The 14,480-nt window shown below is 50.2% G+C and overlaps 1 protein-coding gene across 1 annotated transcript in view; it reads left to right on the forward strand.

Annotated features, from left to right (window-relative positions):
* The first annotated feature begins 11,891 nt into the window (after positions 1 to 11,891).
* Positions 11,892 to 14,480, forward strand: part of GFI1 (growth factor independent 1 transcriptional repressor) — a 7,709-nt gene continuing 5,120 nt past the window's right edge. Inside the window, 3 exon segments of the mRNA XM_023509873.1 lie at positions 11,892 to 12,036; positions 12,348 to 12,530; positions 14,245 to 14,480. Coding sequence (XP_023365641.1) covers positions 11,922 to 12,036; positions 12,348 to 12,530; positions 14,245 to 14,480 — 534 coding nt within the window. The 5' untranslated portion in view covers positions 11,892 to 11,921.

A 14,480-nucleotide genomic window follows, 5' to 3' on the forward strand; every position in this document is an offset into this window, starting at 1 on the left:
CAGCTTATGCACTTTTTCAGACAGGCTAGTCTAAAACATATCCATGGATTAAACCAGATCAGCAGACAGCTGGTACCTTGCTAGGCAGAGCTGTAGTTTCCCAAAGTATAGTTTTTACCAAACTGCACTTTTATGTTATGTCAACAAAGTATATTGAGTGTTATAAGAAATAGAAACTTGCGTTGCTAAGGATGTGTGAAAACACGATTCATTTCTATCATAATAACTACTTTTTAGGATCCTAGAGATAAATATGTTTAATCTTGATATTAAGAACAGTTCAGTCGTAGTTAATCTTAATTTTGTGATTAGGGGAGGAAGGAAGGAAGAAAGAGAGGGAGGAAGGAAGGGAGGGAGGGAGAAAAGTGTCTTCCTACCCTCTGATTTCCTCCTCACAGAATCCTAGCAAACATTAAGAAGTTTTGTTTAGAAAGACACCATGGAATATGCCAAGGTTGAACGCCTTTCTACAATCCAAACTGTTAAGTGCTTCCCAAACTAGAAGCAAAAATGTCTTTGTGCAAAAAGCAGATCACATTCTCCTGCAGCTGGTAGGGTTTTTCGATGCTCCAAACTCCTAACCCCAGCCTCACATTTAATGGGTCTCAGATCTGTAGCAGGAACTGCAACGTGCTGACTGGTCAAAAGAAAAGTCCTATGTCCCAGGCCAGATGGGATGTCCCATCTCAGAGGCCTGGGACAGGAGAGGAATATTCTGTATTTATTCCCTCCTTCATTCGCTTTCCTTGCTGCATTCACTTCTTGGTGGGTTGAAGGAGGGCAGAGGCCCCATAGCCACATCTGGCACGGTGCATGGTATTCAACCATTGTTCAGTAAGTGTTAGTTGAGTTGAATTGAATTGTGCAATTGAGTACCCACACTCTGTCCTCCTCTAGGACACTGTGCCAGCACTGGGTCTTTCCCTACTTCAGTGGCTGCTTTTAAACCAGCCTCCACACAGTCACCCCTGGGTTAGCAACCTGAACAGAGTTCACTCTGGTGCTGTCCCCAGTGTTTCCTTGTTGCTACCAAGACTCTCTCTTCCACTAGTGAACACAAGGACTGTGAGGTCCACAAGCAAGTCCCTGATTTGCCCTGTTCTCCAACAGGTAAGAGCTGGGGAATTTGTGTACGTGTGGGTACGAGTGTGGTGTGTTTGTGTGTTCAGGAAAGCTCAAATGAGAAGTCAGGGTAACTTTAATAAATTGACAACAGGAACAGTTATGAATGTTTTCAGAAAAGGCAATGACCCTCTGGCACGTCTCGACTAGCCTCATATGAACTGCTTGGTACAATGGGGACATAGACTCTGACACTGGAAGTAACCTCAGAAAGCTCAGAACCCAAGGCCGCCTCCGGGAGCTGAGTGCCTGAGTCCAGGAAGAGAGGCCGAGTCTCTCAAGTCTAATTGGGGGTGTCAGAAATGCCTATTGTAGTGGGCAAGGCCCAGGTGCTACCCAGAGTGCTGTCACACCGTGAGGCCCTGAGGCCTGGCTCCTACCACCGGCCCCAGGTCTGCAGTAAGGCCTGCCTGTGTTTAAATCTGGGCTCTGTCCTTCTCAGATGTGCCATCTGGGAAACTAAATCCCTTTGAGTCCATCCCCACAGCCTCCTTGTTGGGTTGTTAGTTCAACAACTAACAGTAAATGCCTAGTCTAAAATTACATTTATTTCTTGCTGAATCTGTGCAAGAACCTGTGAGGTAGTTGCTGTTCCTACAACCGTGTTTACAGATGAAGAAACTGAGGTACAGAGAGGTTAAGGAACTTGTCTGAAGCTGGCAAATGGCAGAGTCAGAATTTCCAGGCAATGAGAACGTGGCTCAGAATCTCCGCCCTTAATTATTGCAATCTGCTGCCTGTCAGCTACTGTGGCATTTATAATTTGTCTTGGCAGAGGCAGAATTGTTTCCTCATTCAGAAAAATAATTTGTCAGTGTGTTCATGACTTTAAAAGGTTCTCAGCTTTTGATCCAGTAAGAGAATCACTTCTGTTTATCACCCCCAGGCTCCTACACACAAAAAACCCCAAATGTAATAAAAAAAAAAAATCACAGCACCATTTATAGTACAGAAAAAAGGGAAACAATCCGGCTTTCCAATAACATAATAAATAAAACCACAGCATGTCATGTAAATGACCAGTGATACAATATGATCATAGCATGTAAAATACACATCTAGACTGAAAAAGAAAATGCTCCAAAACATTACTAGGGGTTGAAGTGAGGCAGTTCAAAGTAGATCTGGAGGTGTGCTTTACTTGTTGTTGTATATACTTCATGAACGTTCTATCCTACAGCCATGCTGCTTTCAGCCACTTTAATGCTATTCTTTTCTGACTGTCTGGTGAGGGAGCAGCCCAGACAAGCCCACGCTCCTGGGGAGTGGGGTTGAGGCCTTGCAGCAGGAGGGGAGAAGTTGTGTCCCCCTCTCTTCCACTCCAGGGTCATCACCTCCCAAGGCTGTGACAGGTACATGATTTTTGGTTAAAGGCTTTTCTACCCTGTGCAGGATGTAGAGCAAGCAGTGTGGTTTGGTGAGGGGAAAAACAAGATTTATCATCAACACATTTGGTTGGATTAAACCCGCTGCTAGTGCTGGGCGCGATGGCTCGCGCCTGTAATCCGAGCACTTTGGGAGGCTGAGGCAAGAGAATCTTTTGAGGCCAAGAATTCAAGACCAGCCTGGGCAATAGTGAGGCAACACGCCCCCAGGCCCTCCACCCCATCTCTGCAAAAAATAAAAAACTTAGCTGGGCATGGTGGGACATGCTTGTAGTCCCAGCTACTCCAGAGGCTGAGGCAAGAGGATCACTTGAACCCAGGAGTTCAGGGCTGCTGTGAGCCATGACGCTACTGTTCTCAAGCCCAACAATAGACCGAGACCTTCTCTCAGGAAAAAAAAAAAAAAAGTTGCTGGTTGTGATAGCCTGGGCTTCTACAGCCTGGGCTTCTTGTTGAACCACTGGCGTCCTTATCCATAAAACTGAATGACCAGAACTCCCAGCCAGCCCTTTTCTTCTTTGAAGCCCAGGACAGCAATGGCAGAGTTAAAACACCCACCACCAGTTCAAACTGCCCTCTCCAGGGCAAGTCTGTCAGGGTGGATCCTGGGGGCCTACATGTGGGCTGGTGTAGACAGCAGGGATCTGAGGCTTCCCAGAGCCTCAACTCCAACCTGACCTCCAGGCGTGCAGTCATTTCATCTAGGGGAGTTCTGCCTTGTAATTTTTAAATAATTTGTAATTTGTAATCTATAGGCTGTATGATTTTATTTTTTTTAATTATTGTAATTTTTGCTGTACAGTTTTAAAGTAAAGTGTTTCATCTGGGTTAGGGTGAAATGATCACTAAACATCCTGGAGGAAATGATGAAAAATTCAAAAGAAAAAGAATTTTGCATTTTCTGTATCATTTTCCATTCACCAAGTAAAATCTACTCCTTTTTTTTTTTCCCATAAAATTTCACACTGTATATGTTTCTATGAAGATTCATATCACGCAGCCCACACAAAAGATGACACTTCATTCAGTCAATCCGTTCTTAGGAAAAAGGTAAAAATACGTATGTGGTAAGGCTGACACTAGTTTTTTATTTGAACTCTGAACACTAACGCTGACAGCTCCCTCTCTCTCCAGATGTTTGAAGGTCATTATGTAAAAGCTTAATTTATGTTTTTATATTAACAGATTATATATTAGAATGTAATAAGATTTAAATATATCAGACCCAAAATGTTTGTTCAAATAATATGTTTTTCTTCACGTTTGAAAGGTAAAGAATGTTAATTCAAGATTGGGTCTTATTCATGGCATGAGTTTTACATTAATTCATCTCCAAATTTCTCCTTTACCTCATTTCCCAATTACCACCTCCCACAGATAGTGGCATCAACAGGTCATATCCTGACTTACGGCATCATTTGAATTTTATTTTGCTAGCCTGCTACTTGTCTGAGTAGCAGGGAGACAATTATATTGCCTAACATTTAATTTAAGGCATCACTCGATTGTCACTTTCCATTCACTTTCCTCAAATTCATATTTTAGAAAGAACAATGTCATTCTTATTTCAGTCTGACAACACCCATGAAGAAAGCTAATTCCAAGATAAAAATTAAACAGTTTGTTAATTCTGTGGGGATAAAACCATGACAATGTGACAGGGTGTGGCCACCGTCTACCACCTACTTCTTGTACATAAAATAAAGACCAGTTCTATATCTGGTCTTCAATGGAGAGCTAACTTTTCCATAGTTAATTTGTATAGTACTTATTTTTTTTTTTTTTTAGAGATAGAGTCTTGCTGTTTCCCAGGCTAGAGTGCCATGGGATTATAGCTCACAGCAACCTCAAACTCCTGAACTCAAGAGATCCTCTTATCTCAGCCTCCCAAGTAGTATATATTTTTTAACTGTTGAATGATATGAGTTATTTTGATTTATGCATTACATAGACATGTGATTCGAAACACTGGTTCTGGTATATGTTAAGGGCCATAAAAATATTCATCACTGGATGTAGAAATTCCACCCCTAAAAATATATCCTAAAGAAATAATTTGGCTCGGCACCTGTAGCTCAAGTGGCTAAAGCGCCAGCCACATAACCAGAGCTGTCAGGTTCAAATCCAGCCCTGGTCTGCCAAACAACAATGACAACTACAACCAAAAAATGGCCAGGCGTTGTGGCGGGTGTCTATAGTCCCAGCTACTTGGGAAGTTGAGGCAAGAGAATCACCGAAGCCCAGGATTTGGAGGTTGCTGTGAGCTGTGATGCCACAGCACTCTACCCAGGGTGACAGCTTAAGGCTCTGTCTCAAAAAAAAAAAAAGAAGAATTTAAAATGTGGGCAAACCTACATCCAGAAAAGGTTTTGTTGCATTACTTGAAACAGTGAAAAAAAAAAAGGAAACAAACTAAATACTAAGACAAGGGTGACTGAGTAAATTATAGTAATCTAGTTCATAGAATATTTTTATAGCAATTGAAAATAATGAAAGATTATATTTAAAGAGCAAGATGACTGTTTTACTTAAATAATTACTTAAATAATTTACTTTTACTTAAATAATTTTTACTATACCAAGTTTATTTTCCATTAAAGAAAATATGAAAAATAAAGAGAATAGAAAGAAGAAATATGATTATAATATTCAATAAGAAAGTAGAATACACATTTCTACATATGATCATAGTTTTTTGATTTTTAAAGTTTTGTTTAAATAATAGAGACTGGCTCTCACTGTGTTGTTTTGGGCTGATCTTGAATTCCTGAACTCAAGCAATCCTCTAGCCTCAGCCTCCCAAAGTGTTAGAATTACAGCCATGAGCCACCATGCCTGCTCTAATTACACTGATTTTTATTATTTACTTATTTATTTATTTATTTTTTCAGACAGAGCCTCAAGCTGTCCCCCTGGGTAGAGTGCTGTGGCATCACAGCTAATAGCAACTTCCAACTCCTGGGCTCAAGTGAGTCTCCTGCCTCAGCCTCCCAAGTAGCTGGGACCACAGGTGCCCACAACGCCCGGCTATTTTTTGGTTGTAGCTGTCACTGTTGTTTGGCGGGCCCAGGCTGGATTCGAACCTGCCACCTTAGGTGTATGTGGCTGGTGCCTTAGCCACTTGAGCCACAGGCGCTGAGCCATTACACTGATTTTTAAAGAGCAGAGCAAGAATACTGGAAGTTGTTTTTCTGGGTTTTATTTTTTTCTTTCTTTAGCAGATTACATGTAATATAATTTATAATGAAAAATATCTATTCTTTCAAAACCTTGGACACCTTCACTTGAACCATTCTTCCATTCTTGCCACCCAGATGAACAGGTGAGGGGTGTAAAATCAAAGGGTTACTCCATAGCCTTGCAAAGTAGGTACTAGGATTCTGACTTTACAGGTGAGAAACTGAGGCTGGGAAGGTTTATCTAAATTGCCCCCATGTCTCAAAGCTAGTACAGGCAGAAGAGAAGATTGACAGTCATGCCTTACTGTCTTTAAAATACCTGAACTGGCCTATAGCTCGGTGGGAACTGGCCTGTAGCTCGGTGGTTAGGGCACGGGCTACATATACTAGGGTGGGGGGTGTGGTCAAACCTGGCCCAGGCCCGCTAAACAACAATGAAAACTGCAACAAAAAAATAGCCGGGTGTTGTGGTGGGGACCTGTAGTCCCAGCTACTTGGGAGGCTGAGGCAAAAGAATCACTTAAACCCAAGAGTTTGAGGTTGCTGTGAGCTGTGACGTCACAGTGCTCTACCGAGGGTGACATAGTGAGACTCTGTCTCAAGTAAATAAATAAATAAAATGCTTGAATTCTTCTTTTCCCCTCCAGATAGTATCACTGGGAATATTAAATAAGGCAAATATTACAGAAATGTGTGCTGTAAATGGCGGCATTGCCCTTCTGTAGAGCCTCAGGATCATTCACTATTCCCATTCCCCCCCCCCAATAGAAATAAGATTATAACTGGGAAGCTCTCTGGAAAATATAAACAAGGAACTCGTAATATTCTGTTAAATTTTCTTTTTTTAATTGTCTCAAATCTTTTGGTGTAGAGAAATTTACTGACCTATGAGATGCTGCTTAAAAAAAATGAGCTAATGGCCAGAGCCTGGAAATGTTTGTGGCATGAGAAGGTCATTTGTTATTTGGTATCTACAAATACATTACTATTATTATTTAGAAAGAATTACTACATTACTGGAAAATTAATATATTTAAAATTCCTTTTTTTTGAAAGCCCTTATTTATAGAAAATTATGCCCTATGTCTACATTTTGCTTATTATTAGATCTATTTCAGTCCAAAAGTATATATGGAGTTGGGGGGGATTCGCTCTAGCTTTAAAAAATGGGGGGTATCTTATACTCTTCACCCTTGGTTTAGTAGTAAACGAGGTAGTCTGGAATAGTGAGAAGTCAGAGGTTCATTGTACCATTACTTCTAGTCCTGGTTCTTAACTGCTCCTTGGCAAGGTTCTTAACGTCCTGGGTTCCCCTCTTCTTACCTTTCTCCTATGCTTCCTCAAGTCACACTTCAACACTATACATCTGGGAGATGCCCTGACCTCACTAATTAAATGCTAATTAAATATTTTTAGTGTGTATTGATTTGGATTAGTAATACATATACATGGTTCAAAATGTCAAAGACATAAAAGGAGATTCAGGGCCATGTTTCTCCCACCTGCTCCTCTGTGGGTGTCCATGTCCCAGTTTCCAGGTCTATTTTGCAAATTCAGAAATCCCTAGAAACTACAAAGGGCAAATGGAAAGCAAATACGACTAAATTAATTCTCAATGAAACAGATTTATTATAAGGTGATGGGAGTCACTGCTCAAGGTGCTTAATTGCCCCCTTGATAGGCTCTCCCAAGTTCTCTGAGACTTCCAACAGCAACACTCAATTAAACTACTAAGTAGCCACCACACATTTGCAAGCAATTTTAACCTTGAACTTGATAATGTGCAAAGGAAATGGTTCAGCCATTTCTCTAGAACTTGGTTGATAAGACATTTTATTTTGTCCCACTTATCATTTTCTTTTAAAAATTTGCCTTTTTCTGATGTTGGGTGGGATAGAAAGGAATAAGGGAAAGATTAGTTTTTGGACTACTTTTACATTTTTACACATTAGGCCAGGACAAGGCACACAAGAAAATTTTAACAAAATGTCCTTAATTTTTCCTCAGCTAATCCAGTATTTGTAATATTTCTAAGATTGCTTACCTCTGCATTTATTTATAAGGAAAATGTGTTGAGCAAGAGAACAGTAGTGTAAGGAGGACAGCTAGGTAGACAAGATGTGTGTCCAGCCTACCTTACAGGGACAGGCCATTGCCGAACGAAATGTCTCATTTATTTAAAGCATGCTTGAAGTGCTGCTGTGTTAATCAGATATTTTCCACAAAAGTTTAAATTTACAACGCAAAGTAAAAATAATTTTAAAAGCCATTTTTTTAATAGGGAAAGGGCATTAAAGAATTTTTTCCACTCATGACAGCCTTGGATTAATCTAAAATAAGGTAGTTATTTTGCAAGAGCTGGGGAACACCACCCCCTTCTGCCCATCTGACTTTGGAGGTTTATGGTGCCGGAAGTAGTGATCAAAACCCAACTCAGTTCATTGGAAAAGTGTCGTGATTACAAGGACACCCACCCCCCGTCGGGGACAAGTATAGGCTTTGAGTACACAACACCGGCCACACGCTGTGGATCGTGGCATACCGTCCAGCATTGGAGGCTCCTGCATTTGTTTCTGGACAAAGTTTTATGCTTTTTCTGATTTTATTAGTAGAATTTATTAACTAATGAACCCCATTGATTTATTTAGTCCGCGGGCATTTGTTAAGAGCTACCGGGGACATGATGATCCAGTACTTATCCTCATGAAACTTAACAATCCGAGCGAAGGTTTACTTTTCAGAAGTCGTCAAGGTTGTGCTTTTATGGCGCTTTACTGCTCCCCCAGGACCAGGTGCCCGGGCACGACCTCAGGCGGCTGCAGAGCTCGAGCCGAAGTCCGGCTTCCCCAGGATCGCCCCGGCAGGGCGGGGTAGCCCAGCAGCGCCACCGCTGCCTCCGCTCGCACCCGCGCGGCCTTTAATTTTCGCAGCTCCGACCACCGGAAATTAGCCGAAGGCAGAGCGGACCCGGCCGAGCGCTGGCGAGCCCCGCGAGGAGGGTGCGCCCACCCGTCCCGCCGGGCGCCCGAGGGACGCGCCGCCTGGGCTCTCTCCGCCGGGGGCTCGGCGCTCGCCCACCTCTTCCAAATTTAACCATTACCTAAATCCGAAGGGAAATGAGCAAACCTCTCGGATTGGGTGTCAAGGTATTTTCAGCCTCGTTGGGCGTATTTATCCCGAAGTGTTTCCACAACAAGCTATTTCGGGGCCGCGGGGCAGGTTTCGCTCTGCGGACGCCGTGGCCACTTGCCGGGCTCCAGGCGGGCGACACCGCGGGCCGGTGATTCACGGTCCCGACCCGGGGGTGGCGCGGCCCAAGCAGGCACCGGGGTTGAGGGGTGACCGTGACCAGAGGGACGGAGAGGCTCCCTTGGAGCAGGGCGCCCCCCTTCCCGAGCGCCCCAGTCAATCTGTGTCCTGAATCTGTGACTTCTTCTCGCTGCGGAAGTCTCCCAGGAGCCAAGAATAGTTCATTTTCTTTCGAGTCATTTCTAGCGCCTGAGTGTCGGGACGTGCGGGTTCCCCCATCCCCCGCCGTCCGGTGGAGAAAAAAACCCCAGGGCCCTGAGGGGCGCCCAGGACCCCCGCTGGCAAGGCCAGGCCCCCGCCCCTCTCTTCGCCATTCGCCCCAGGAGCGCGCCTGGACCCCCCAACGGGGGTTGGGAGCAAGGCTGAGAGGATTATGCGCGCTGCTCTAACGCTCAGGAAGTGAAGCTTGTGGTTTTGGGGGCTGAGCTCGGAAGAAGATTTAAAAAAAATAAAAAAGGGCATAGAGACAGATCGGTCTCTCCCGAAAGCAAGATTCCGTTTGCAAACTTTCGGAGCGCAGTGCCCGCGCCCTGACCCCGCAGGTAGGTCAGTCGAGCCAGTTCCGCATCTCCCGCCCAGCGGGCGGCAGACACGGAGACTGGCAGGTTACTGGCGCTGCGGGGGTGACCAGAGGCACCGCCGGGTTCCCACTGGCTGGCAGTCGCTGCGCGAAAGCCAGGACAGCGCTGATCTTGGGGTTAGGGCGCGACTCGCACAGCAGGGCTGGAAATCTGGAGTCGGGGAGAGCATGCCAGGAGGCTTAGTGGCTCAGCAAGAGAGCGGCATCCACCCGGGAAGGAAACATCTGGTGGGGAGGAGGTGGCAGCTGGGCTCGGAAGGCCGCCCCCTGTGCGCCTTCAGCTCCCGCCTTCCCGGGCCGGGACGGTGTAGAGAGGCCCCGCCTCGCCGCTACCAGCTGCAGCGCGGGGTTGCCTTCCCACGAGCTCAGCCTTCAGCCCTGACACCCCTACCTCCTCCATCACCGCCCCCGGAACCAGCAAAGTCAGCCGGCGAGCGGGGTGGGTTTGCAGCACCGGCGGGAGGCCACCTCCTTGTCCGCCTGGCCTCTCGTGGTCCCTGCCACAGCTCGGACCCAGCGCGGATGTGACAGCTCCCTCGCGTCGCACCGGTCCCGCTCCCAGCTGACGCAGGTCCAAGCCGCAGTGACACTCTTGGGATAGCTTCACCCATTTTCCTTTTCTTCCCAGTTTTGTGGGGTTTTTTTTTTTAATTGCTTGCAGCATTTGGGGCATCCAAGTGTACGGGCGAAGAGTGTAGGAAGCGGCAGGGCCCCGGCCTTGGACGTCAATCCGAACTGAGACGAGGGCACCCAAACCCCTAGGGGCATTCTGGAACTTAGGTCGCGGGAAACGTTGCTGGGACGTCACATGTCTCCCAGGTCTGTCCCCACTCCTTCTTTTGGGGGAAGGGGACACATCTGGGCTGCGGATCTGGAGAGGGGGGCGTGCACCCTTAAGGGACTTAGTCCCTTTGAGGCAAAAGTGCCAACGGATGGACTTTCACCGTGCCCAGCGCCTAGCCCTGGAAACCGAGCGGCTCCTAGTATGGCAGTCTAAACCGCGCCAAGGCCAAGGACTGAGGGTCCTGAGCCGGCCCCGACCTCTCGGAGCCCTTGTTTCTAACCAGCTGAGGCCAAAGGGACCTGCTGAGTCCGAAAAGCCTGCAGCTGGTGTGTTAGCTCGGACTCCTCCTCGCCTTAACCCCAGACCTCTCGGCCGCGGGGTCCCGCCCTGGGGAGCGGAGCTGGAAGCAGCCCCGCCTCCCCATCAGCTCAGATTTCGTCCCGGGATTAGGTGAACTGATTGTAGGGTTAATCGGGCAGCTCGCTCTCTCCTGGTTGCGCCCGAACCCCGTCTTTCTGGCCACTGCCACTGCAGCCTGCGCACTGCTGCGTCTTATCTTACTTGTTCTCTAAACTGTCAGTGCCCCGCGGACTTAGTACACCGCGCATTTCCCAGGGGGCGCGGATCGCGCTCCACTTCCCTACTACAAGATTTTGGGTGACAGAACAGAAAGTGCCTTTTCCAGGGACCTGGTTTCCGAGGTTAGAGCTCTATGGTCTAGAGTGTCGCGCCGCGGCTCCGACCTGTGCCCGCCACACTCGCGGCTCTGGGGCCAACTGCTTCCCCACGTGGGGCACGAGTGAGGGGCGAGTGGGATTACCGGATGCAAGTTTCTCCCGGGGCGGGGGTTGATCCTCGGCCACTCCCCTCACCTTCCTGTCCCTCTGCGCTCCCGCCTCCTTCCAGGCCTCTGCTGCTGTCCCCCCAACCCCGCCCTCCAGTCCCGTCTAGTGCTCCCCACCCCTCCCCCCTTCCACTCCAGTTTGTAGCGGGCCCTGGAGGGCTTGGCTCTTTGCCCCTTCCGGGTCCTCGACCACTGACGCTGTCCCCGGCCCCTGAACTGATCCGCGCGTCACCGCCCTCCCTTCCCCGCCGTAAAGCAGAGCCATGAGTGGTCGAGTTGGGGTAACCGATCCGTTGGGCACTACTGTTGTCCGGAAAGTTTGATTGCAGGAGCGTCTCTGCTAGGGGAGGGGAGGGGCCGGGGGCCGTGGGCAGGGCAGAGGAAAGGGCCTGAGCCAGGGCCCCAGGACAGGTTTTACCGCTGAACTGTGGCAGCGGCGGCGGCGGGCTCGCGCCACCTGTCCGAGTGCCACCTGGTGAGCGCGGCGCGGCGGGGCCAAGCCCCTCCTCCCGTGGGCCTCCTTTACTCCCCTCTGGCCCGCGCTCTCCCTCCGCCTGGGCGCCCTGTCCCCGGCCTGCGAGGGTGCTGACCCACGTTTGCGCCCGGTTTTCTTCTCAGGTTTCTGACGAGCTGGAGCTGAGCGAGCCCTTCGGCGTGACCGCGCGCTGACGGCGGACCGGGGACCCTTGGAACCGAGTGGAGAGAGCGCCACGCCACCATGCCGCGTTCGTTCCTTGTCAAAAGCAAGAAGGCTCACAGCTACCACCAACCGCGCTCCCCGGGACCAGACTATTCCCTCCGTTTGGAGAATGTACCGACGCCCAGCAGAGCAGGTGTGAGGCTCTCGAGGGCCAGGTGGGGCCCCCTCGGGGACGCCGACTGGGCACCCCGCCACACCATTCACCAGGAACGGGAAGGGCGGCCCCAACGCCCCCTTTTCGTTTCCTACTTTCGTGGGCTTTCCTGGGCTTGTCGCCTACGTACTACGGCCCCTCTGCGCCTGCCCTCGGATCTGGGAGGGTTCCTGGCCGGGCCTGGGAGGAGAGAGGAGGACGCTTGGGTGCCACGGTCTAGGGGTGCCTCCCCAGGACCCTCGGGCTCAACAGGGCCCAGCCTGAGCCGCTCTCCCGCCTCCTCTCCGCAGACGGTACTTCTTGTGCAGGCGGGGCTAAGGCGGAGCCCCCGGACCGTTTGTCCCCCGAGCCCCAGCTGACCGAGGGCCCCGACAGAGCCTCTGGGTCCCCAGACAGCAGCGAGGGCAGCGTTTGCGATCGGAGCTCGGAGTATGAGGACTTCTGGAGGCCTCCGTCGCCCTCCGTGTCTCCAGGTAGGGGCCGGTTGGGAGCGCTTAAGGCGGGGGCCGCTGGGACCCATCAGAGAGGAGGGAATCAGCAGGACCTTGGGCGCAGAAATGCTAAATAGGTGACAGGGACTCTTTCCAGGAGGAGGGAGCTTGTCCGTGGGGGACAGAGCCCAGTAGGGAGGCTCCAGGCTTCTCTGGGACCGGGACAGCTTGTTCTCCCGGCCCACTGCCTTCATCCGAAGCCGTTCGTCTCTCTCGTTCGTTTGCGCCGGTGTCGGGTGGGGAAAACCAACCAGTCATCTCAGCTGGCAGCTGTGTCGGCTTGTCGTTGTCTGACCAGAGCTGATTGTTTAGTAAGTGCTAGGATCCCGGAATCCAGACCTCCTAGCCTCAGTCAAACTGCGGCCCGGCAGGGGTAGACGCCAGGTGCGAGGGAGGGGTCCCGGACGAAAATCTCAGCTCACTGCTTGGCCTTCGCAGGCGCGCCTTTGGGACCTGTTTCATTTTTCGTTTTGCCAGGTTGGCGTAGCCTCAGGGGACCAGCCTTGGGTTTCACTTCTAGCAAGCGATCCAGCGAACCTAGGGCGAACCTAGTGATTGCAAGTTGGTGGGGGCGTCTAGGGTCCTCTCTGTGGGAACGAATGAGCAGACCAGACCGATTCTGCCAAGGACTAGCTATATACAGATTACATTTACTAGCTTTGAAGGGTACCATAGCCATCCCACACTGAGGTGACTTGGCTAAATCCAGAGCTCCAGCCAGTGGGTCTGGGAGCTGATGGCGGGACGGTTCTTCCTGGCTGGGCATCAAATGGCCGGGCAAGGACCGGGTGCCGCCGGAATCTCCCTCGCTGAAACTCGGCGTGCAGCCTCTCAATGAAGTGGCCAGCTAGAACAGGGGTGTCCGTGCGGTGTCTGTGCGCGTTCAGACTTGTAAATTTGTACGCAGTCTCATCATTGTGTACATCGAGAGCATGATTCGTTGGGTGTCCACATGGGTGGACGTGCAGGAGGCCAAGAATTCAGAAAGTTGTTCCCTAAACAACTAAATCCTATTAATAGTTATAAAATTATTCTCTGAGAATTCTAGCGTTCCCCTCCATCAAACTAGAACAGGAATGGGAATGGGGAGTATTTGGAGAGCAGTTCAAGCCCAAAGCCCCTTTCCCGCTGTCGCTTTGCCACCTGCCCTGGACACTTCGAGGAACCTTCCGGCTTTTTTAGGCACACGCGTTTGGAAGTCGGGGACGCACTTTATTGCATTTTATTGACTTTCTCCCGCCTCCCTCATGGATCCCGGGAAGAAAAAGGATTGAGTAGGGACCGGTAGGAGCAGAGTGCGGAAGCTGGAGGCTGGGCCTCCGCCCCCAAGCGCTGTCCAGGGCCTAGTCTCCTCCCTGGCCATACAGTAGCGTTTCCTAAGCACGGTTCCCTGCGGGGTCTCTAGGGGCCCGAGTTCAATCAGGGAAGATCCTCATAAGGCCGCGTTTCCGCTGCCCTCGCACAGATTTCACTTCGTTCCTCACTCGAGGTCATTTTAGTTGTCGGCCGGCCTGCCGCCTGCAGTGCCCTGCGAGTCCCCAGGGCCCGGCCGCGGTGTACCCTGGGGCGTGCCCAGCGCCACGCAGCCCCTGGCGGAGATCGCCCCGAGTTCTGAGTGCCCCGCGGCTGCACACGCACTGAGCCTGCGGGCGCCGCCGTCTAAGGCCTGACCCGACGACCCCTTGTGCTTCCACAGCCTCGGAGAAGTCCATGTGCCAGTCGCTGGAGGAGGCCCAGCCCTTCCCCCTGCCTTTCAAGCCGTACTCGTGGAGCGGCCTGGCGGGCTCTGACCTACGGCACCTGGTGCAGAGCTACCGGCCATGCGCGGCCCTCGAGCGCGGCGCGGGCCTGGGCCTCTTCTGCGAGCGCAGCCCGGAGCCGGCCCACCCGGCCGCGCTGTACGGCCCGGAGCGGGCTGCGGGCGGCGCGGGG

The sequence above is a fragment of the Otolemur garnettii genome, unplaced genomic scaffold (genome assembly GCF_000181295.1).
Source record: "Otolemur garnettii isolate 467f Iridium unplaced genomic scaffold, OtoGar3 scaffold00010, whole genome shotgun sequence".
Taxonomy (NCBI): domain Eukaryota; kingdom Metazoa; phylum Chordata; class Mammalia; order Primates; family Galagidae; genus Otolemur; species Otolemur garnettii.